A 23,926-nucleotide genomic window follows, 5' to 3' on the forward strand; every position below is an offset into this window, starting at 1 on the left:
GCTTTTTTTGTTAGGTATTCATGTACTGCTTAAAACTGAAGCAAATATAACTGAAATCCATATTTTAAAATGAAGATACGTATTTTTCACTAGTCAGTTTTTAAGTAGGCCAGACTTCTACCTTGACAGTGTTTTTAACTTGATATTTACATTTTACATTAGTATAAATACACATTTATGCTATGTCACATACTTTGATGTACTTTATTCTGCATCTAAAATCATTTATAGCAGGAAAAATGGGCTTTATTCTGGTGGAACTATAGTTGATGATACTCTATACTTCTCGAGAAAAAAGCTTAGGAGATATATGTACTAATTTGTCCTCCACCTGTCAGTCTGAGAAAGGGATTCAAAGCCAAGCCAAAGAGTGACCTGTGTAAGTGTTCATGTTTCTAATTTGTTACCTATTACAAGAACACAATCCTTGAATTATCTGATAATTTCTTTCCAAACCATCTGGCTTCTGTTTTATCATTGGGCAGTGGACAGAGTCTAAGAGCTCCACAATACAGTGCTGTTCATCACTACAAACTCAATTTTGCCAGATCACTTCCTGTTCCACAATGAGTAAATTGGGAGGAAAATCAGACAAACAAAAACCAGAAACACCCCATAGGACAGAAAGACAAAGGGAGGAACATATGATAAGAAAATAACACACAGGAAACAAAAATTCAGGCAGCAAAATTAAAGTTTACATTGAATATAGAAAACAAAATTGACTGGCAAAACTGCTGTCAGTGCTCTGAAAAAAAATACTCTCAAGAATTCAGAGGAAACAAAATTATATAAAAGAGCACAGTAAATAGGGAGAACCGAGAATTACAGGTGGTCCTGCAGAAGAAAATAAAAAGTTTGTAGACATGCAGCTTTCAAAAGAAACAAGTTAACAGGATTTTTGAAACCTAGGAAAAAGTAATGAGAAAAAAACTATATTAAGATATATTTAAAATTTCCGTAGTAATTTCACATATAATACCTGGCAGAAGAAATGTTAAATATAAAAAACACAGATCAGGCTTCTCTTTAGTCAGAAGATATAAGTTCTAGGTTTGGAATAACAGTATTATACCCAGGTGTATTTTCATTTATAGCTGAAGGCTTTGATATGCAGAAGTACATTACCCTTGTTTTCATGTGTTTCTCCTGAAAATTACAGTAATCCCGCTTCAGTGAGGTGCGGGTGGGGTGGCTTTAGGACTCCTAATAAATAAGAAAATTAAAGAATACTCCAGTCTCTTATACAAAATGGCACAGTGTTTGTATATATCCTATTCCCACCCTTCCATGTACTTTTGGCTTGGTTTGGTTTGGTTTGGCTTGGTTTGAATTTGTTTGGCTTGGTTTAGTTTGGTTTGGTTTTTGGTACCAGGAATCAAACTCAGGACCTTGTGCTTGCCCAGCAGGCAGTGTCTCTGAGCTACATCCCTAGGCCCCTTCCCTTTAAATCATCTCCAGATTACTTATAATACCTAAGGAAGTATAGATGTGATAAGACAGTTGTTACACTGACAATACTGTTTAGGGACTAATGACATGGGGAAAGGTTGGTACCTGTTCAGGACAGATGCAGCCCTCTGCCCCCCAAATATTTTCTGTTTGTGGTTGGTATTCATTGATGTGGAACCCATGGATGCAGGGGGCCTATTATATTTAGTTGGTCAAGAAGCAAATTAAATATGCACTGAAATAAAATAAGCAAAGGTTTAATCATTTAAGTTGATTTTTAAAAAATAATTTTAAGTGTAAAATCATCTTGAGGTCAGTGTAAATCAGGACACTGAGTTCAGTATCACAAAATATAATAAAAGTTAAAGAAGCATTTATAGAACTAAGTTATGCCAGTCATTAAAGCAGATCACATTTCCCTATTGACAACTAGACACTACAAACTGCTATTTCATTTTAATAAGATGTCAGCTAGTCCTTAAGCAATGGTGGAGTAGCTGCTGCTGGTTTGTCATGTGCACTATAGATTGAGCCTGCTGAATCCATGTGTAATACGACAGTTTTATTACTCATGTAGACTAAATGTAAAATCTGTGTAAGACTTTTAGCATATAAAATATTTAAGTCTATGTAAATGATACACAGGTGCAGGATAAGCCAGATTAACATGGTGTCTATTCCCTGAATCCCACACAACAGTACCAAACCACAAGATCCAGATGACAGATTACACAAGTAGTAAGTCACTCTGTAGTGGAGGAACAGATTCCATACTGCGGTTAAGTAGTAGTGTGACTAGCTATGCCTTTCCTAGGAGCAAGGCACTGAGAGTTCCATGCCTCACTGAGCCTGAGGCAGATGAGAAAGGTAGAAAAGCTTCCCCATAGCTGCCTTTCACAAGATAGGACAGGTGAGACTTTGTTCTTCAGAAGACCACTTGTCATCTTATGTTAATGTTCACATCTTAATCTTTCAGGCTTTAATTTTCAAAATACTAACCAAATGGTAACTTCCAACTTTTTGGTATAATCTTTAAGAAATACAGCCGAGAGTGTCTTTTGCTAATTTTATTTCTAGTTGTACTGCCTCCAAAGGTAATTCTTACTTTCTTCGGTATTTATGGTGTTCCCTTTCCTCCTGAGTAGCTCAAGGCCCCGATCTCTTCTTTTTCTTGAGGATCTTCTTTAGGTGTTTCATGGTTACTGGTTTTTTTTATTTAGAGGTAAGATTTGTCAAGTCATTTAGTTTCTTTGAACTCTTTCTCTCTATGAATATAGATGTTAAATTAGATTCTGTGGTTCTTTAAGATCCATGTTAATCATTTTGCTTTCTGTACTTATAAAGGTGTACCCATCTAACAAATGTCCAAAAACAGTTCCTTTTGGATTTCAGTGTTGGCACTAATTGATTCCAGTTACATGCATCATGTAGCAAACCACTTATAGTACAGAGCTACTGAGTTACCTGTATTTTCTTTTCTCAGGTGACAAACCATCCAGAACCAGTCTCTCAGTCATTAACTCCTCAGCAGCAGCCACAGTATAACCTTCCAGACAAGCAACTACTTTTCTCAGAATATAATTTTGAAGATCTTAGTGCCTCATTTCGGAGCCTTTACAAGTCAGTTTTTGAGCAGTCACTTAGTCAACAAGGTGAGTTTAAGTCTTTTTTGTAACAAATTTTTATTGAAAAATATTCAATTAATTATTTTCATACAGAAATTACTTCCTTAGTTTTAGGACGTTATCATCCTGATCACAGTTGAATAATAACATGTTTTATGGCTTTACTATGCTCTGTATATGTGTATATCATAACATAGGAATGGCAGGTTTTACATGCTTACTTTATGTGATTACTAGCATTCTGGGAGCAGTGTTGAGGAATTCTGCTGTGCCACATAAAAAGACTGCCATAATTAGTGATACGTGTAATGTAAACTGAGTGGTGTGGTCCTGTTCTTTTTGATTTGTATTATGCAGAGAGAGTTATAGTAGCACTAAGTTTGTGATTTTGTGTATGGCACATGTTATGTACACGTACTGATAAGCTCTGGTTATTTTACAGAACACACATAAATTACATTTTAATCCTACAAATGTTTAATTGAAATGCAGTATTATTTCTCAACTAAATGCTAGATTATTGCTGTAATGTGTTTTTGTGTCATTAGCTACTGTTTAATTTTAGTTAGACATCTGATAGGATCAAAATGTCACATTACTTTTCTTCCACAGAATAAAAGTCAGAAATTATTGAAAATTCTACCATTGAAGCATTTCATAGTTAATTGTTTATCATATTAACTATTTATACTCAATGTCGCATTCCTTTCCTGTTGTTACAGCAAAATAACCTGAGACTGGGTAGTTTGTAAACAACAGAAATGTATTTCTAGGCTGGGAAGTCCAAGATCATGGCAGCAGCTGCACACTGTATCTTTATAAGGCAGTTGAGCCAGAAGGACAAAGAACTAGCTAACTCCCTTGAGTCCTTTTAAAAGGATATTAATTTCTAATCATATCCTAAAGCATTCTCCTACCTCCCCCTTTTCATACCAGAGATTGAATCTGGGGCCTCATTTATTTTAGGCAAACACTTTAGTACTGGTCTGTGTCACCAGCCTTTTTCTTTTCATTTTGAAACAAGATCTTGCTAAATTTTCCCTGCTAGCCTCACATTTGCAATCCTCATGCGTCAGCCTCCTAAGTAGCTAGGATTACAGGTGTACCCTGCCATGTCTGCCAAGGCCCCGTCCCTTACTACCATCTGTCACATTGGAGTTAATTTCTAACATACAGATTTTAAGGGAAGCTTGCATTCAGCACACAGCATCACAATTCAGTTTGCCTGTGTAGAGCAGTGAACAATAGAAAAAAAAATTCATGTCCTTATATGGTTTATATTTCAGTGCTTATCACTGTCATGAAAATGAATATTATGTACCAATGTTTATATATATCTGAATATTGATAGCTTGTATATGAAGTGACTTTTTCTGGTTAATACTTTTGAAATAGGAGTCATATTTTCTGATTTTGTCTTAAACATTTTACCTATGAACATGTAAAAAGAATTAACGGGAGTGGGGATGTAGTTAAGTGGTACGTACAGTGCTTGCTTAGTGTGAGCAGGCCCCTGGGTTGACATCCTCACAACTGCCAAACTTTAAAAAAAAAGAAAAAGACTTTTCTAAGCAATTCCAACTTTATGACCATGAAAAAAATTACTAGCTTTTGAAAAACAATGGTGACAGTTTCTGAATCCCAGAATTAATTTGTCACACATATGAATATGTGGTACGTCTAAAATGTGCCAGTAAACTTCAAAAATAATAAAGTAGATGTTTGTAATTTATACTTTTTTTTAAAAAAAAAGGAAGAACATTGGTAAGAACTTGGTCCTGGTCTAAGTTCTGTAACTTTGCCTCTCTGGATTTAAGTAACCCTATTTGTAAAATGAATAACATTGGACTAGGTCATTGGTTTTCAAATTGTTCCTTTGAGAGCCCTTCACTTTTGTAAGGGTTCAGAGGCTGATGGAGGAAAAATATGCAGATGAGGAAGAAAATATAGCAGCCTCCCTTTCCTCATTTGAAAACAGTACTTTTATCCTTTTTATGTAGTTTAGAAAGATATTTTGTTTTGTCTGGTGTTATTTAAAAATAATTTAGCATCAAATTTCAATTTCAGATTAAAAAAATGTTGCTGTAGATTACTCATCATTTCACTTTCCTCATAAAATGGTAGGGTTTGGGTTTGGTTTGCTTTAGTTTGTGAGATAGGATCTCATATGTAGTACAGGCTGACACCGAACTTGTAATCTTTCTGCCTTGGCAAGCCAAGATGTGTGCTGTGATGCCTGGCTCATAGTTAGAATTTCATAGGAAAGAGGTAATGAAAACATGGCTTTCTTTTATCCTACTGTAATAGCCCTGTCTGTTCCCTGTGAATGGGTTTTCCAAACCAGTACAAGAACCGTTTTTAAATTTCCTTTCTTTGTGTGTGGTGTAGGTGTAGCACTATGGATAAAACCTACAGTCTCATGCATGCTAGGACATTACTTTCTACACTGAGCTGCACCTCAACTCAGGCACTTTTATGAACTCTTCTTATCTCTATAAAATTTAAGCTATCTTTCAGAGTACTCAAGTTCAGTTTTACTGTTAGGGATAAACATGAGAACTGTTTGGTACACCAAAATAGGAGAGGTTTACAGATCCTTAACTCATGTTGGCCTCCTGGCTCCAGGCCTGTCTTGTCCACGTGTCCAGGTCTGGACTGCAGACTTGTGCAAAGGCAGAGAGAAGAGATAGAGGTGCAGTGGGAGAGAATGGCAAGGAGACTGCCTGCCTGAGTGAGTGATTGCCTCAAAGCACAGCAACATATCTGCCCTCACCTCCACCTCCGGCCTCTGCCCCTGGTTCCACCCAGGCCCTCTTTGCTGGAATCTGAAACATTCTCTTCCGAAGTTTTAGAGCAACAACAAGCTAACATCTGCCATAAATACCTTGGATATCAGTTTATAAAGGTAACTTGTTATCTTTGCTGAGTTTAAAAGAAGCACTCATCACTATTGCCAGAATCTCCCTGATTTTCAGAGAAACTGCAAATATGAATTTTTGTGTGAAATCTCTTGACTTATAAATGTTAAATTTAAAAATTTCCAAATACTCTGTGGGTTTAACTTGGTATGTTCGTAAGCCTCCAGTTTGCAACATATTCTTGAGGGACCACAGAAGTTTAGTTATTGAATTAGCATGCATTCAAATTTGAAGATTTGGGGAAGCTCCCTTCTCATATAGCCCTAATTTTTGAAAAAGTCATCTGTAACTAAACAAAGAGCAGGAATATCAAGGGCACAAACCAAAAAGTTCTTTTTTTTCTTTTTGGTGCCAGCGATCGAACTTGCGACCTCGCACTTGCCAGGTAGTACTTTATGCCTGAGCTACATCCCTGACCCAGGTCATTTTTGTTTTAACAAACTCTTTTTTAGTTTGTTTATATAATATTAAATAATAAACTGCTATGGGTTTCTTCCTTTCCTTGCTCCCATAATCACAACAATAAAGATCCCCTTATCAGCTGGGGATTTAGCTCAGCGCCATAAGCACTTGCTTGGCAAGCGCAAGGCTGTGAGTTGGTACCAAAAAGAAAAAGATCCCCTTACCTTACAAGATCGTCCATGGTCAGCCCAGGACCATAGCTGGATCAGTGTTTCCCTGGAGGCTGGAAAACTCATTTGACACTCATTTTTTCATTTTGTTTCTTTTTGTAGATAACAGCTTTCTTGAAATGTAATTAAAATATCATACAATTCACTATTTAGAGATTAAAATGTAGTTGTTTTTAGTATATTTACAGTTACGTAAATACCAGGACAATTACTTTTATTTTATTTTATTATTATTTTTGTCTTTTAGAGACAGGGTCTCGCTATATGGTTCAGGCTGACCCTGAGGTCACTTTGTAGCTCATGCTGGTCTCAAACTCACAATGATTCTCCTGCCTCAGCCTCCCCAGTGCTGGGATTACAGGCTTGCACCATCATGCATGGCTAACTGAATAATTACTTTTAAAGATTTTCATTAACCTAAAAGAAATCCTGTAGCCATACGCAGTCATGTTCCTTTTTGTCCCAAACACCCTTAACCTGGGCAATGACAATCCACTTTGTCACTATAGATGTGTCTGTTCTCAATATTACATTTATAGTACATGGAATCATTTAGTATGTAATATTTTGCCACTGCCCTTTTTTACTTAGCATAGAATTTCAAGGTTCACTCATAATAAAACATTTATATATATATGTGTATCGATACCTCATTCCTTTTTATGGCCAAATAATATTCCATTATAGGTAAATACCACATTTTATTTATCCAAATTTAGTTGCTCAGTATTTAGATTCCCTCTACTTTTGAGTGTGTGTGTGTACACGTGTGTGTGCAAGCACATGCAGAGGGCAAGAGTGGATATTGGGAATTGAACTCAAGGCCTTCACTCTTAGGCTACACTCTCAGCCCTTTTCCTGTTTTTATTGTTATTTTTACTTTTGAATCAGGGTCTCATTAAGTCATCCAGGCTGAGATCGAACTTGCAATCCTCCTGTCTCAACCTCTCAAATTTTTGACTCTAAGAAATAATAATGACTATGAACATTATGTGCAAATTTTGGGGGGTATAGTGTTTTCTTTCCTCTAAGGTAAGTACTTAGCAGTAGAATTGCTGAGTCATGTGATGACTGTTTAACCAGTTGTAGAACTACTGAACTCTTTTCTGGAGCTATTGCATCATCGTACTTCCTCCCTGCAGTATAAGAGGGCCCCTTTCTTCCTATGCCTTCCACTGTTTTTGCTGTTGTTCTTGAGCGAGGGTCTCACAGTATAATCCTGGCTGGCCATAAACTCGAGGTTCTCCTGCCTCAGCAGCCTCCCTGTGCTGGGATTGCAGGGCGCCACCACACCGGCTGCCTTCCACTCTTGATACTTCAGACGGTTGACAGCGATGAGCACCTCCTACGACTCTTCATTTCTCAGTTAAAGCATTCAGAGCTGTGCATTCTCTTTTTAAACAGAAAAATTTCTTAGGACAAAATATAAAACCCAGTTGAGAGCCTTTTTCTATTCTTTGTTTTAGTCAAGTTCCCTGTTTGGAGTGGAGTGGCCCTGTGTTCTCTTAATCTCAGTCTGTGGAGTACATCTTTTTCCCAGATGAAGGAAGGAATGTCATATGGCAAATGACTTAAGAATCTGATCCTGTCCAAGGATCTGACACATATGTGTTATTACGGGTCCTGCTCTGGATGACATTCTGATCTTTCTTATAATTTGGATTTTTGAAGCAAAGCCAGACATTGTATCATTTTGCCCATAAACACTGCAGTATCCTTCTCTAATACACAGAACGTAGGTTGCCTTATATTAAGTGTGATTCACTTCTTTGTTTTCTTTTTCTTTCTTTTTTTATTTTTTATTTTATTTTATTTTTTGTCTTTTGGAGAAAGGGTTTCACTATGCAGTTTAGGGGGGCCTTGAACTTACCTTGTACCTCAGGCTGATCTCAAACTCACAATAATCCTCCTGCCTCAGCCTCCTCAGTGCTGAGAATACAAGCCTGCACCCCCATGCCTGGCACATTAACAGTAATTTCTTCATGTCTTCTAGTATGTAGTCCGTAAACCCTGATTATCTTAAAAATGCCTTTCATAGCACTTTGGATCCGAGTACAAACAAGGTTCACACATTTGATTGTTTAGTCTTTTGATTATCTTTTCTCCTAGATTAATTCTTTTTGACAGATCATATTTGGATAAACAAAACAATCTAAATTAATGTAAAACAATATTTAGTAATGTAAAACAGAATGTGATTAAAGAGCTTTGTAAAACTCTTCAGCCCCATTGGAAGACATATATGCCAGATAATTAGATTTGAAGTTCCAACACCATTGCTGTAGGCTGTGTCATCTCAGGCAAATTACTTTAGTTTTTATTAAAAGTTACACGTGTGCATAGTTTGAAAAGACAGTTCAGCAAGGCTTGTTACTGACAACATACAAAGCACTTATCTGTTACTACCACTACTTGATTTTCTACCTCCAAGAGACATTCATTTTTAATTTTTCTGCTTAGGTTGCTTGTTGTATTTTTAACCTTTACATCTCTCAATAACAAGCTTATGTTGCTAGTTCTTGATTTTCTACTTTATGTGTTGATGCCCTGCAGTGGGTGATGATGATTTCATGGCATTGCACCACAGATGCGCAGCCTGTAGTCCCTGTCCTCAGTGAGCTGGAGCGGCGCTTCCTCTACTGTGAGAGTGAACGTGTTCCTCCCGCAAGACACTGGGATTGCTGGTTTTCACTGTGCAATTTGTTTTTCTGAAGCCAATAGAAGTCTTGCTTATTGCTTTGCATAGTTTTTAAAAAAATGTATTTATCGCTGATTCTGAACTAAACTGTCTCCAGTTGTTTAAATTTCCTCTCCTTATGTTCAGACAGGTAGTCACTTTCCTTTTTTTTTCTCACTGTACTTGGGATTGAACCCAGACCCTTGTACTTGGTAGACAAGCACTTTTTTTTTTTTTTTTGTCTTTTTCCTTTTTATCAGTACTGGGGATCGAACTCACGACTGCCTGCTTGCAAGGCAGGTGCTTATGCCGCCGAGCTAAATCCCCAGCCCCTGGTAAGCAAGCACTTTGCCACTGAACTATATCCCTGTCGCTTTTATTTTAGTTTTGGAGACTGGATCTTGGTAGTTGCCCAAGCTGGCCTTGAACTTGCCTTTCTCTTGCCTTAGCCTCCCAAGTGTCTGGTCTCGGTCTCCCTCCCTCCTTCTCCTTATTTTGCCATAAAGTATTCCTACATTGCCTAGGTTGCCTTTCAACTTGGTATTCTGCCTCAGCTTTCTGAGTACTGGGATTCCAGGTATGTACACTGTTTGCTATACATTCTGAGAGATCGCCTCAGTTTATTTTTCAGTCTTTCTTTATTACTATAATTGTATCAGTCAGTGCTTACTAGAGAAAAAGATTTAATGCAAGATATACAAATATATAAGAATTTACAAGATTGGCTAACAGTGGCTGCTCACAGAGTCTGGTGAGGAAGAGTGCAAAAGGTCTGTGTACTGGAGATCTAAAGGATCCAATCAAAGACCTGGAGCTCACTGTGTTCTGCCATGGGAGTCCTTATCAGAAGACTGAAGGGTCTGTGATGGAAGGTTGCTGATGATGTCCTAGGTGAAGGTGACAGCCAGCACTTCTCCAGAGAAAGTGCAGCTTGCCTTTCTTCTTTGTTCTCCTTTTATACCATTCAAGGGAAAATCCAACCTAGAGCGAGTCTTCTGTCTTCAGTAAATCCCTGTAGCAACACTCAGAACTACACTGATCCAATCTAGTTGGGTGTTTCTTTCTCAAATGCACACAATCAGTTAATTATTACAGCAATTGTATTTTTAAGAACTTCTATTGTTCTTGTTCACTGAATGTACCTCTTTACTTTTTTCTACCTGTTTCAGGAGTAAATGTTTTCTTGCTAATGATTTAAACATCTGTAAAGTTTTTGTTTTCCTGTGTATTTTGTGTTGTTCCAGATCGTATTAATTTTTTGCTTATTTTGGTTTCCTGTCTTCATATGACATAGTTTTCACTAATGCCTTGCGATCGTGGTTAGTAGCGGGTCATATTTAAGAAGTGCTTTCACTCTCATTTGCTCTCCTATTTCCAGTGGTAGGTGAGATTTTGGAAGGGAATCTCATGGCGTGCTGCGCATTACAGCTCACTTTTTCTCCTGAAGTACAGTATGGGGTTCAGCTTTTTTGGCTTTACTGAGTTCTACTTGCTTTTTTCTTACCTTCCAAGCTTCCTACATTCTGGTGTCTCCTCTCCTGTTCTCTTTGACCCATTTGCTGCTGCTGTACAGTTCACAATCTTTTCTATCATTTTTGGGGGTTGAGGAAAAAGAAAAGATACACGTGTAAACTACATGTGTAAATCAGGGTCAGCAAATTATGGTTTCTGTGCCAGATTCAGCCCACAGCTTGCTTTAGAGTGACCTTATTTAAAATGTTATTACATTTTTAAAAGAGTTTTTAAGCAAAATAGGATCCATTCTGCCAGTCTGTGTCTTTTGACTGATGAATTGAGACCGTTAATATTGATGGTTATAACTGAAATGTATTGACTTATTCTTATCACATTATTTTCCTGTTGTTGGCTATCCTGCCCCCTTTTTTATCCTTCTGTCTAATTGTTTGCCTTCCACGGTGGATTCCTTCTGTTAGGGTCATGGAGCTGTAGTCCTTATTATCTCTTTCTAGAATGTCCTAGTTTGGTGGTCATAAATTTCCTCAGATGTTCTTTGTCATGGAAGTATCTTACTTGTTTCTTAATTTTGAAAGTAAGTTTTGCAGGGTACATCGATCTGGATTGAAAGTTGTTTTCCTTTAGAACTTGGAATACTTCACTTCAAGCTCTGTTTTTTTGTCTTTTTGAGACGGGGTCTCACTATGCAGTTCAGGCTGGCCTTGAGCTCACTTTGTAGCCCAGGCTGATCTCGAACTCGCAACGATCCTCCTGCCTCAGCCTCCCGAGTGCTGGGATTACAGGCATGAGCCACCACGACTGGCACCAAGCTCTTCTTGACTTGAGAGTTTGTGCTGACATGTCAGCTGTGATTCTAATGGGCTTTCCTTTACAGGTAATTTTTTTGTTTTCCCTAATACGTTTTAAGATTGTATTCTTGTGTTGAATTACTGGACTGTTGCCTGTGATATGCCTAGATGTAGATTTTTTTTGGATTCTTGCTAAGTGGAGTTCTGTATGCCTCACTTATTTGCATGTCAAATTCTTTTTCTCTATCAGAAAAGTCTTCTGTCATGATACCTGTGAACATGTTTTTAAATGTCATTTGTGGTATCTTTTACTTGTTCATTGATTCCGATTAATCGTAAGTTATTCTTTTTTTTGTCTCATCAAGCAGCTGCTGGATAGATTTCTCATGGTCTCTTGCTATTTTTTTCCCCTTGCTATTTTTGAAAACTCTTTTCTTGTTCACTAACTGCAAGCCTCTTTAGAGTTTCTGAGATCCTGTTCTCACACTGGCCTGATCTGCTTTGAATACTTTCAGTGGAGTTTTCATTCTCCTGAGTATCTGCTTGAATCTATTTTATGGATTCCATTTGTTACCTATGTTGTGCTTCCATAATTTGCTTAAGCTTGTCTATTTTTTGTCTGTATCTGCTCTAACATCACGAAGCATGGTGTGAATTTTGATAATCTCTGTAGTTATCTGACAGATTATTTCTGATTTCATTTTTTCCAGAGCCTCATTCAATTGCTTTGTTGTTACTACTTCAGAGACCTGCTGGAGGGCTTTTAGATTTTTCCCACCTGATTGCCCCTTGGGGTTTGCCTTTGGTGAACTGGGTGTCTGAGGTTGTGTCTTGTTTAAGTATCTTCTCATTTCTTTTCTTCTTTAGTTTAATTGTTAGAGTGATACTTGTTGGTTGCCTGTGGTAGGTTGCTTTATTGGTGGTATTTAGGACACCCAGGAGATGATCACTTCTCTGAGGTATCTTTCAGATGTAGGTGGTTTTTGAGCTCTGAGTCTATTGGAAGATCTGACCTCCTCAGTTTGCTGAAGATGAGCAGCTATTGCTTGCCTGGCCCAGTCCCTGGTTCTTTGGCACTGTGCCACAGTATTCTCTGTGGCCCTTAGTCAATCTGAGTCATAGATTATCAGGGTTTAGAACAGTTAAACAGCTGTTTAGAACAGTTATGTCAGTTTTGGCTGTAGTGGTACCAATAGCATCAAACACATCCTATAAAACAATAAACTGGGCCAACCCCTGATTTGCAACTTTTTAACTATATGGACTGAACTTTTGATCATATAACAAAATGCAAAACAATTATATACATTGTATATCTGTAAAATGTAAATTCTGTCCTCAAGGCTTAAAATTCAAAATGGGTTAAGGAGAAAACAAAGCAGGAAACAAGAAAGAGATTACAATTACAAGTAGGTTGGAGGACAAAGATGGATCCTATCAACTTGGGGAAACTGATGCAGAAGACTGAAGGAAAAGAGATTTCTGCTGGTTCCTGGTATTATTATAGCAGTTATTCTTGAGTACTCACTATAACAAGTGCTAAGAGCTCTGTTTGGATTATAAAATATAGGTTCATGGTAAGCAAATACATGACCCAAAACCATAGAGCCAGAACTCAATGGTGGATGGGGAGGACTTCAAACCCTCAACTCTTATCTCTATTATACCATAATGCCTCCAATGTATTTGCATACTCAAGCTCCAGAGGTTAACTAGTATAGTTCACTAAGTAATTGCAGGAGGTGAGAACAGAAGGCAGGTATACATGCCACATTTTTCTCTTTGCTCCTCTACTGCCTCTGATGATGACTAGGACACTGGGCCTGCCTTCTAGGTGCTTAAGGACTCATACATGCAGTGGCCAGAAGTGACATACAGCACAAACCTGGGCTAAGGCAATTAGAGGGCAGAAAGGTTCTTCTGCCCTCTTGTGGTTCAGTGTGACTATTACATATCCAAGCCCCATGAAAACGCACTGAAATACCTTATAAAGGCACTTGGCAGCAGGCACAAAACCACAGGAGATGACTCTCTCTGGCCTGAAGAGGACATTTAATAACGTGACGTTCTGATTTTGAAAAATATTACTTATGATAAGAACGCTCATCCTAACTACAGCTCAGAAAAAAAACAAACTAAAAACCTGTATTACACAATAATAAAGAATATAAACACCCTCAATATCCATCAAGAAAAGTGATGAAGGTTTAAAAATATTCTAAGCCCCAAATAAAACTCCTAATCCTTGCTTTTTATACTCAGTGATTGTAGAACTCTTTCCATACCAGCAAGATATTTAGTTCCTCATTCTGCAGGTGCAGAGCACTCATTGGACAGGGGAACTACCATGGAGTAACTTGTGTCCTACAAATGACAACTTCAAACTGCTTCCAAATGTTTACTATTAAAAACAATGCTGCAGGGGCTGGGGATTTAGCTCAGCAGCATAAGCGCCTGCCTTGCAAGCACATGGTCAGTCAGTTCAATCCCTGGTATCGATTTAAAAAAAAAAAAAGTGTTTAAAAACAATGCTGCAAATAAACAATGAGATGAATTCCTGGGAGTGGACATGCTGGGTCAAATGGCACATCCACACTTACGCACCACTTCCCCTTTGAAACTTTTTCCCTCTGACTCTCTTCTGTCTCTCTGGCTGCTCCTTCTCAGCCTTCTTCCCACACTGCCTTACTTGCTCCTTCCTTAGTTGTCAGTTTACTGGGATTTGGTCTCCATCTCCCTTCATCCTACAGTCCTTTCTTCTTTTCAGCATTTGTCACCTACTCTTGTTTCCAGCTATGAGTTTTCTTCCTGGAAGGCACCTAAGGTCATTACATCTTTTAAGTCCACAGTTTCAGAATTATTTTATATACTTACTACTCCTGTATGTAAGTACAGATATAATATGCATGCATACATATGTTCAAATATGAATATATATATAATGTCCTGCCCCTTTCTACAGTAATGGTGGCATCACACCCTAAATTGAAGCAGTTTTAAGGGAATTCTGCAAGGCAGCAGTCTTTAAAGGAGATAAGTGTGACCCTTGGTAGAGGATAAGGCACATGCCTGTAATGTCGGCACTTGGGAGGCTGAGACGGCAGAATCGTTGCAAGTTCCAACCCAGAATATCTTTTCGTATGCTATTGACTTTGTCAGTAAGTTCCCAATTTAGGAAGGAGTTCCGGGGGGACATTCATATGTTGGATTCATTCCTAGGTCTGACAAAGTGAGTCTTGTACAACACACTAGTGAAAGTTTGCAACCCAAATATTGCTAGGTCAGGGATTTATATATGTTCTTTGAAAACGTAACTATTCATATTCTTGGTCCATTTGAAAAATGAGGTTGTCTTCATATCGTGTTATAAGAGTTGTATTGCTTACTTTTTCCCATATTTTCAATTGAGAATAAAAGATTCCTAACTACCTAGGAAAGCACTATCTTTTCTCTCTTGGGTGGTGACAGTGGTATGGTACTGGGGATCAAACCCAAGAACCTGCACATACATACAAGGCAAATCCTCTACTACTAAGCTATATCACTAGCCACCATTATTCTTTTCCAGTATCAAGAAGTAACCATCAGAACTATGGATGTTCTTCAATGTACAATAAGGTTACAGCGGGGCTAGGGATTTAGCTCAGCAGCATAAGCGCCTGCCTTGCAAGCAGGCAGTCATGAGTTCAATCCCTGGTACTGATAAATACGAAAAAGACAAAATAATAATAATAATAATAAGGTTACGGCATGAGACACCATAATTAAGCTAAAAATATATTAAGTTAAAAATGCATGTAATTTACCTAACCTAACCAGGCATGATGGTGCACATCTATAATCCCAGCACTTGGGAGGCTGAGCCAAGAGGATTACTGTGAATTCGAGGCCAGCCTGGAACATCTCAACAAACAAACAAACAAACAAACAAAAAAACTACACACACACACACACACACACACACATAAAACTTTATCTCTTACCAAATATCAAAGCTTAACCTAGCTTACTTTATTAAACATGCTCAGGAGACTTATACCACCCACCAAAGTTGGGCAAAACTATCTGACACAAAATTTATCCAGTAATAAAGCACTGCATATCTCATATAACCTAGTGAACACTACACTAAAAGTAAACAACAGAAATGTAGTATACGTATATTTCTGCACTCTTGAAAACGTTGGTATAGACAAAGACTTTATGAACAAAAGCCCGACTGCACAGTAACTATCACACAGGATCAACAACTGGGATCTCACCCTACTAAAAAGCATTTGTACAGCAGAAGAAACCACCAACAGAGTGAAGAGACAAACCCACAATGTGGGAGAAAATGTTTGCCAGCTGTATCTCAGACAAAGGATTACTATCAAGAAGATATAAAGAACTCAAAAAAATCAGTCCTCCCAGATTTAAAGACCCAATAGAAAGATAGGCATCTGAGATGAACACACACTTCTCAGATGAAGAAGTACAAACAGCAAATAAATACAGGAAAAAATGTTCAACATTACTGGTCATTTGAGAGCTGCAAATTAAAACAACACTGAGAATCTACCTCATCCAGAAAGAATGACTGTTATCAAGAAATCTACCAATAACAAATACTGGAGGGGCAGTGGGGAAAAAGAACCCTTCTCCACTGGGGGTGGGAATGCAGACTGGTGCAAGCACTGTAGAAATCAGTGTGGAAACTCCTCAAAAAACTTTAGGATTGAAGGTCCCATTCAACCCAGCTAGTCCCCTTCTGAGTATCTTCCCAAAAGAATTAAAAACATCATAGCACAGTGATATATGTGCACCCGTATTTACAGCAGCACAATTTGTAATAGCCAGAACTTGCAAACAATCTAAATTACCCATCAACTGAGGAATGGATAAAAAAAAAAAAAGAAAAAGATGTGGTAATTCTTTTGATTGGTTTTACAGTGTTTTGTTTTTGGCTTGATTTTGCCATACCTGATGGGATGGATAACTATTGTAAAGACAAGATATACTACGGTAGCTATTATTTTTTTTTTCAGTATCCTGCTTTAAAACTCTGTACTAATTCTGCTGCACTGTCTTATTGGCTTTGTTCTGTCTTGTTTTGTTGGATTTTACATCATTAAAATAAAAAAATTTTTAATTAGATAAAAAAAGATGTACTTTTATGCAACAGGAATACTACTCTGCTATCAAGGATAAACTGGACACTTTTACAGGTGAATGGGTGCAACCTGGGACCATACTCATTAGTGAAATAAATAAGACACATATATGTAAACACTGTATTGTCTCAGTGTTAGAAGCTAAAAGAAACAACATGTATATACGTATGTATGTAGAAAGAAGATAGTTATACTACTGATTTCTCTGAGTTCACTGAAGAGAAAGATTTGTGCTAGTATTGTTCAGACAAGAATGGCATTTTACACTTTTGTAAATCTTTTTTATGTCCAGTTTACTGAAAAAAATCTGGGCTCAGGGCTGGGGATTTAGCTCAGTGGCATAAGCGCCTGCCTTGAAAGCAGGCAGTCGTGAGTTCAATCCCTGGTACCGATAAAAAGGAAAAAGACAAAAAAAATCTGGGCTCTATTTGCTTCCACATGCAGTATGTCATAAATTGTTTGGAACAAAGTACAGAATATGTAAATTTTGTCCTCTCATAGATTAAACAAAAAAGGAAAGAGCATTATACTAACCTCTTCAAATGATTCTGGATACCCTGCTTAGATACTAACCAAAACTCAAACACTAATAGTTTCCTATAGGTTAGTCATAATACGGAATCTAGAACAATATTCAGACATCATTACTTGTGGACTTCAGGACTCATCAAATCTTGTACCTGTTAAATTTTGATGAGAAAATGTTTTAGCACTTGGGACCAGCATCAGTCTCAGGGTCACTCAGTAACAGTGCAAAGCCCTGACACAGCCCTCATTCTTCTTTTGTTCTTTTGTGCATTTGAGATGCTAATCATGGGTCACAAGGTTAGGAATGTGCTGCAAAGCCTAAAAGACTTATATTAGTTGAGTAAAAGACCATATTATTAGTCCAGTAAAACGTGAAAGTCGTGAGGAACTTTAATGAGTTATTTCTAATTACATTTTTTCATATGGGAAAAATCTGTTCAGTACTTGTCAGTCTGACACCCATCACAAATTCTGGAAAGAATTAACTACAATCACTGAGGAATGACTGTACACGGATGAACATTTTCAGACCCTGTTACATTAAAATCCACTGCCCTCAAAGTATAAATAACTTAAAGAGTAAAATAAAAGACAGATAATAGCTATAGGGAGGATAGGTCTTTTACAAATGAGAAAAGGACTAAGCAATGAAGACAGCAGGAGGGAAGAGAAGAGAAAGCAAAATGAATTAAGGTATGTTACATACATGTATCGACTCCCCATAATGAATGTAATCATTATGTACTGTAAATATGAACTAATAAAAATTTTTAAAATCCATTGCTGGGGATGCCTCAGGGAGAGAACCAGCTAGCATCTCCCAAGAACACACCATGTTGGAACTTGAGGCACTGGGAAAGAAAGCAACCCGCTCACCTCCCTGGTAAGCAGCTGTGAGCCTACTGGCACACGGGCTGAGAATCAAGCATCCCGTCCTTCCCTTTACCCCCACAGTTAGCAAATGGGAGCCAGAGGCCTGAGCATCTCTTGGGAGGTTGACCCTATGCAATACAGCAAATACGGGGATTTCCTTCTACCATCTCTTTGAAGGCAAATATTTGTTTTTGGCTTTGTTCTGATTAATTGTATTGTTCTATTGAATATTGTTTTGATAAGTTCTATAATGTTTTGATTTGACTTTGCTATACCTGATTGAAAACACAACTATTGTGAAGGTAACGAGATATACTACGGTACCTGTTACTGTTATCCCGGTAACCTGTTCTGAAGTTCTGTATCAATTTCACTGCATTGTCTCAATTGGCTTTGTTCTGTCTTGTTCTGTTGTATTTTACTATCTTCAAAAATTTAAAAAAAAAATCTATTGCTTTATCTATACTTTGGCTCTTTCATCCATTCTAATTTCACAGTATCAAAAGAGTAGTTATTTGGGTATCAGTGATTCACTGAGTTACACAATCTTCCAATGTTTCACATAATTATACACTAGCAAAACAACACTTTTGTTAACAGTGCTACTGATATTATCAGAAAAATATTTAAATATTGAGACATCAAGCTCGTGGCAGCAGATACAAGTTTTTCAGAATTCTAATTTTCACTTGTAAGCTCAAATGTTGTCTCCACAAAAAAGTCAGTTGTTCCCTTTGAAGTGGCAACTAACTTCTTTCGTTTTTGTGAAAAAGTCTGCAAATACACATACCTAGATAAGCATAAGCATACCTATCAATCATTTTAAGTAAAAATTATGTTTTCAAAAGAGCAGCTAAGCTTTTAGTACAATTCAGAGTGCTTTTCCTTGAGACAAAAAAAAATTACTATGAGTGCTGTAGTACTTTATATATATTTCACATTTCATTGCATTTGAATAAAATGATCCATATTCACAAATCAAATTTTAATAAAATGTTTCATCAATAGTATTCTTAAGTAAAACTGGCTTTAAAAAAAAACACGTGTGGGGGTTTAGCTCAGCAGTGTAAGTGCCTGCTTGGCAAATGCAAGGTCATGAGTTCAATCCCCGGTACAAAAACTAAAAACAAACAAACAAAAAAAACCACCTAAAATAGGAAAAAAAATACAATGACAATTAATACAATTGGGGGCTCCTGGTTTGATTAGTCCTATGGTGCTAGCAGATAGCACCACAGGCAGTCAGCATCTCATTACTAATGTACGAATATGGTACTTCTAATCAAATTTTAAGAACCACTGTTGCTATAAAAGATAGTGCCCTGTTTTGTTTTTATTGGTTTTATTCTGTTGTTTTATTTGATTTTATGAGGTCTCATGGATGGGCAGATATTTTGAAGAGAACAAGAGGCATCAAGGCAGCCATTGTTGATTTCTTATTATCTTATTTTGCTTTCACTGTTTTGTTTTGATTGGCTTTATTCTGTTTTGTTTGGTTTTATTCTCTTAAAAATAAAAACATTTTTTAAAAAAGACAGCACTCTGCTTGGCTCAGAGATTCTGTCTCTGACGAGCACAGCTCCCTGACTACAGCACCGTACATTCAGCTTTTAGTTTCACATGTTACTCACTGGCCTCATCCTTCAACACTTTTTCTCTTATTGACTTCCTGCCTATTTTTTCTCACAATACTTTCCTTTCACTAGATTTTATATACTTGATATAATTATCTTTCTTGTAGTAACTAGCCTAGACATCTCATCTGCATATTTACCTTAACAAAGCCTAACTGAATTGATACATCTCACCATACTAACAAATGTAAGAAAAATGCTTTAACTCGATACCCCTCAATTTGGCAGGTGGGGGGATGCATGACTGGGGATTGAACTCGACACTTTGCACTAAGCAACATGCCCAGCCCTTGTTTTATACTTTAAAACAGGATCCCACTAAGTTACCCAGTGTCTTAAATCACGTATCGCTGGGACAAAATACCAACACCCATAATTTAATGGAGGTGAGGTTTATTTTGGCTCATGATGACAGTCCATGATGTCATGACATCCCTAGCAAAAGGAGAAGCAGGAAGGGAGATATTCCCTTCCAGGTCACAACCTCTTCCAGGTGCCACCACATAACAGCACAGTCAGCTGTAAACTCATCAGTGGATTAGCCCACAATCCATTCAGAAGTTATAGCACACCATGACCTAGTCACTGCTTCCAGACGCCCCGCTCTGAAACCTTAAGATGTCTGGGGAACACTTCTGGTCCAAACGATAACACTCAAGCTGAGTTCCAACATGGGACCCTTCTGCCTCAACCTCTCAGAGTGCTGAAATTACAAGTAAAGTACGTCCCACTGTATCCCTGACTTCTTCATTTACATTCTATCACCAACTAGTAGTATAGCTCCATCTCTTGGCTTTTATGATGCCAGATGCTAACTGAGTAATACTGCCTTTTGTGGCATACAGCCAATATTATGCAGGTTTACTCAAAGGTTTACCAGTTTATCATTCCTTCCTGTACCTTCCTTTGAAGGTCCTTTTACTGGTAGTGAATTTTCTTCAGTATCTGCCTCATTCTCAAAAGATGGTTTCATGGCACGTACAGATTCCAGCTGACAGCTGTTTTCTTTAAAAATAATAAAAACAGTTCACTGACTTCCAGTTTTTATTGCTACTCTTCAGAAGCCAATTACCCATCTAATTGTTGTCCTTTTGAAGGTATTATTTTTCCCTGGCTATTTTTACCAAATTATAATAACATAAATTGCCCCTATCCAAAGTGTATAGACTTGGTGAATTTTGATGTATTCATCAGTATCTGTAACATACGTACATTAATCTGTGAAACTGTCACAACTAAGCTAGTGAACACACTGTATTAGTCATTTTCCTATCACTGGGACAAAACACCCAACACTTAACAAAATTTAAAAGGTTTATTTGGCTCACAGTTCAGGGAGTTCACTCCATGGTCAGCTGGCTCTGAGGCAGAAAAATCATGATGGAAGACTGTGGTGGAGAAAAACTGCTTCACCTATAGCAGGCAACAAGTAGAAATAGGGAGGAGCTCAAGAGGACGCATCCTTCCAGGTCACGGTCTCAGTGACTCACCTACTCTGGTCGGGCCCCACCTCCTAACAGGACCTTCAGCTGTAAACTCATCAATGATGAATCCTGTGGTGGAGTCTAGAATCATCCATGATCTAGTCCCCTACCAATAAGCCTCACAGCTGAATACATGAGCTTTGAGGAGCTTTTCAGATTTAAACTTTAATATCCATCAATCTCATATTCCTTCATGCCTTTAAATCCACCCTTCCTCTTTTCACAACCTATCACTGGGCTGCTTTTATCATTTTAAGTTTGCATTTTATGGAATTCTGCATAAATGGAATCATGTATTATGAATTCTTATGCCTGGCTTCTGTCAGCATAACTGAGATTCATTCACGTTCATATGTGTATCAATAATTCATTCATTTTAATAGCAATGTTCCACTATATGGATAAGTCACAATTTGTTTATCTATTTACCTATTGATGGATCTTTTGAGCTGGTTGAGCTATTGCAAATACAGTTGTTAAAATCAAGGTTTTGAAGAGACAAGGTTTTGAACAGACGTACGTTTTTACTTCTCTTTGAGTGCAGTGACTAGCAGCATACTGGGTGAATATTCAACGTTCAAAACATTGTCAAATGTTTTTCAAAGTTGTTGTACCATTTTACATTCCCATCAGCTGCATAAATCTAGAATGGTTGCTCTACATCACCCCCAATACTTGATATAGTCTTCTCAGCGTAATATCTTACTGTGGCTTTAATTTGTATTTTCTTCCAATTTCTAATTATGTTATCCATCTCTTCACTTACCTATTTTTGATCTGTGTAGCTACTTTGTGAAATGTCTTTTGTATCTGCCCATGTTTGATTTTTTTTTTATCTCCTTCTGAGTTGCATGAGTTCATTACATACTCAAAATATAAGTCCTTTGAGCATATGTTTTTGCAAAACTTCCTCTCAGCCTTTGGCTTGTCTTTAAAATTTTGTAGCAGTGTATTTTGAAGAGCTAAAACTTCTACTTTATTTTAAAAGACAGGTCTCATTATATTACTTGGTCTGATCTTGAACTCATGGGCTCAAGTGATCCTCCTGTTTTGGCATCTGAAGCTGTTGGGACTACACAAGTGGGCCACCACAGTTAGCAAGGTTTTATTTTTAATAAGGTACAATATATTAATTTTTAAAATTCAGTAGAGTGTGCCGATATATTCTGGAGACTAAGGCAGCAAGATCATTGCAAGTTCCAGGCCAGCCTGAGCTACACAGAGACCCTGCTTCAAAATTAAAAAAAAAAAAAGAAGAAGAAGAAGAAGAAGCTTTTTGTTCCCCATTTAAGAAATCTTTTTCAAATTTAAGGTAACTAAGATTTCTCTCCAATATTTTGTTCAATGAGTTTTATAGTTTTAGCTCTTTTTAGGTACTTGATTCATTTTAAGTTAATTTTGTATATGGAGAGAGATGATGAGTCAAGGTTCATTTTTTTTTGTTTGTTTGTGACCACTTGTTGAACACAGTTATATTGTTCTATTAAACTGCTCTGGCATATTTTCAAAACTCAACTAGCCATATATGCCTGGACTCTTTTCTGACCCACAGATATATACATCCACCTTTATACCAATACCATTCTATCTACTATAGCCTTATAATGAATTTTGAAAGCAGATGCTTCAACTTGATTCTCTTTCAACATAGGTTTAACTATTCTAAGTTTCCTATTCTAAATTTTAAAATCAGTTGTCATGCTCTACCAAATTAAAAAAAAGGACAAAAACTGAGATTTCTGCAATTTTGGTTGAGAATATAAGTTCTAAAACAAGCTGGGAAGATTCAATATCTTAACAATGACATCTTCTGAACATGAACGTGATATGGCTATTTGAATACTCCTTAATTTCTTACAGCAATGTTTCATGGCTCTTAGGGTACATGTTGGCCATTTTGCTCCCTGAGGGACTTATTCCCCTGCTAACAAAGGCCATTCTCCTAATTATCATGCAATTTAGAGGTATACAAAAACAATTATCTAATCATACTGAGTTGCAATTTTTATTTCCTGTCTTCACCATTTACCTTTCTTTTACAAAGGCAATCATCCTATTTGTTTAACATGTTTGTATACATAATTCTTTTATACATACAAGTTTAATTCTTACCAATTGAAAAATAACAATTTCATTAATTTGAAGAAATGACAGTTATATACATTCCCAAAACCAACACCACAATCAATATGATATAAGGGCATTTCCATCAGTCTCAAAAAATTCCTGGTGCCCTTCTAACAATCCATTACTCTTCACGCCAGGTAATTACTGATCTGTTTTTGAATTACTAATAATTAGTTTCCATTTTATATAAATGGAGCCATATAATATGTACTCTTTTTGTCTTGGGGTTTTGGTTTTTGGGGTTTTTTTTGCTCAGAATATGAGTTTCATATTTATCCAAGTCTCAAGTTTGTTTCTTTAACTGCTGAATAGTACTCCACTGTATGGATAGATATATCACATTTTGTCTGTCCATCCACTTAGTGATAGACATTTAGAGTATTTTCTAGTTTGGGGATATTGGGAATAATGCTGATATCAGCACTAACGTACAAGTCTTTATGTAGACGGATATTTCTTGCATAAATACTTCTGACTAGAGCAACTGTATCATTTAGCAAGTGTATGTTTACTGTTTTGAGAAACTTCCAAGCCAGTTTCCAAAGTGGGTGTACCATTT

General features: G+C 37.2%; 1 protein-coding gene across 15 annotated transcripts in view; it reads left to right on the plus strand.

The window, feature by feature from the left end:
* Positions 1 to 23,926, plus strand: part of LOC100730783 (forkhead box protein J3) — a 181,465-nt gene that overhangs the window by 108,795 nt on the left and 48,744 nt on the right. For 11 of the 15 annotated variants that reach the window (XR_010043134.1, XM_063236303.1, XM_063236309.1 and 8 more), the window contains one exon: positions 2,936 to 3,104. Coding sequence is in view for 13 of the 15 variants with exons in the window: in XM_063236303.1 (XP_063092373.1) it covers positions 2,936 to 3,104 (169 nt within the window). In the remaining 2 variants the exon portion in view is untranslated. Of the gene's footprint in view, positions 1 to 2,935; positions 3,105 to 3,799; positions 5,003 to 5,702; positions 17,934 to 23,926 lie in introns of those variants that run through there. The other 4 variants (XR_010043133.1, XM_004999920.4, XM_004999918.4 and 1 more) reach the window with 4 other exon arrangements.

The sequence above is a fragment of the Cavia porcellus genome, unplaced genomic scaffold, assembly GCF_034190915.1.
Source record: "Cavia porcellus strain 051 isolate PalLab524CR breed Dunkin Hartley unplaced genomic scaffold, mCavPor4.1 scaffold_25, whole genome shotgun sequence".
NCBI classification, from domain to species: Eukaryota; Metazoa; Chordata; class Mammalia; order Rodentia; family Caviidae; genus Cavia; species Cavia porcellus.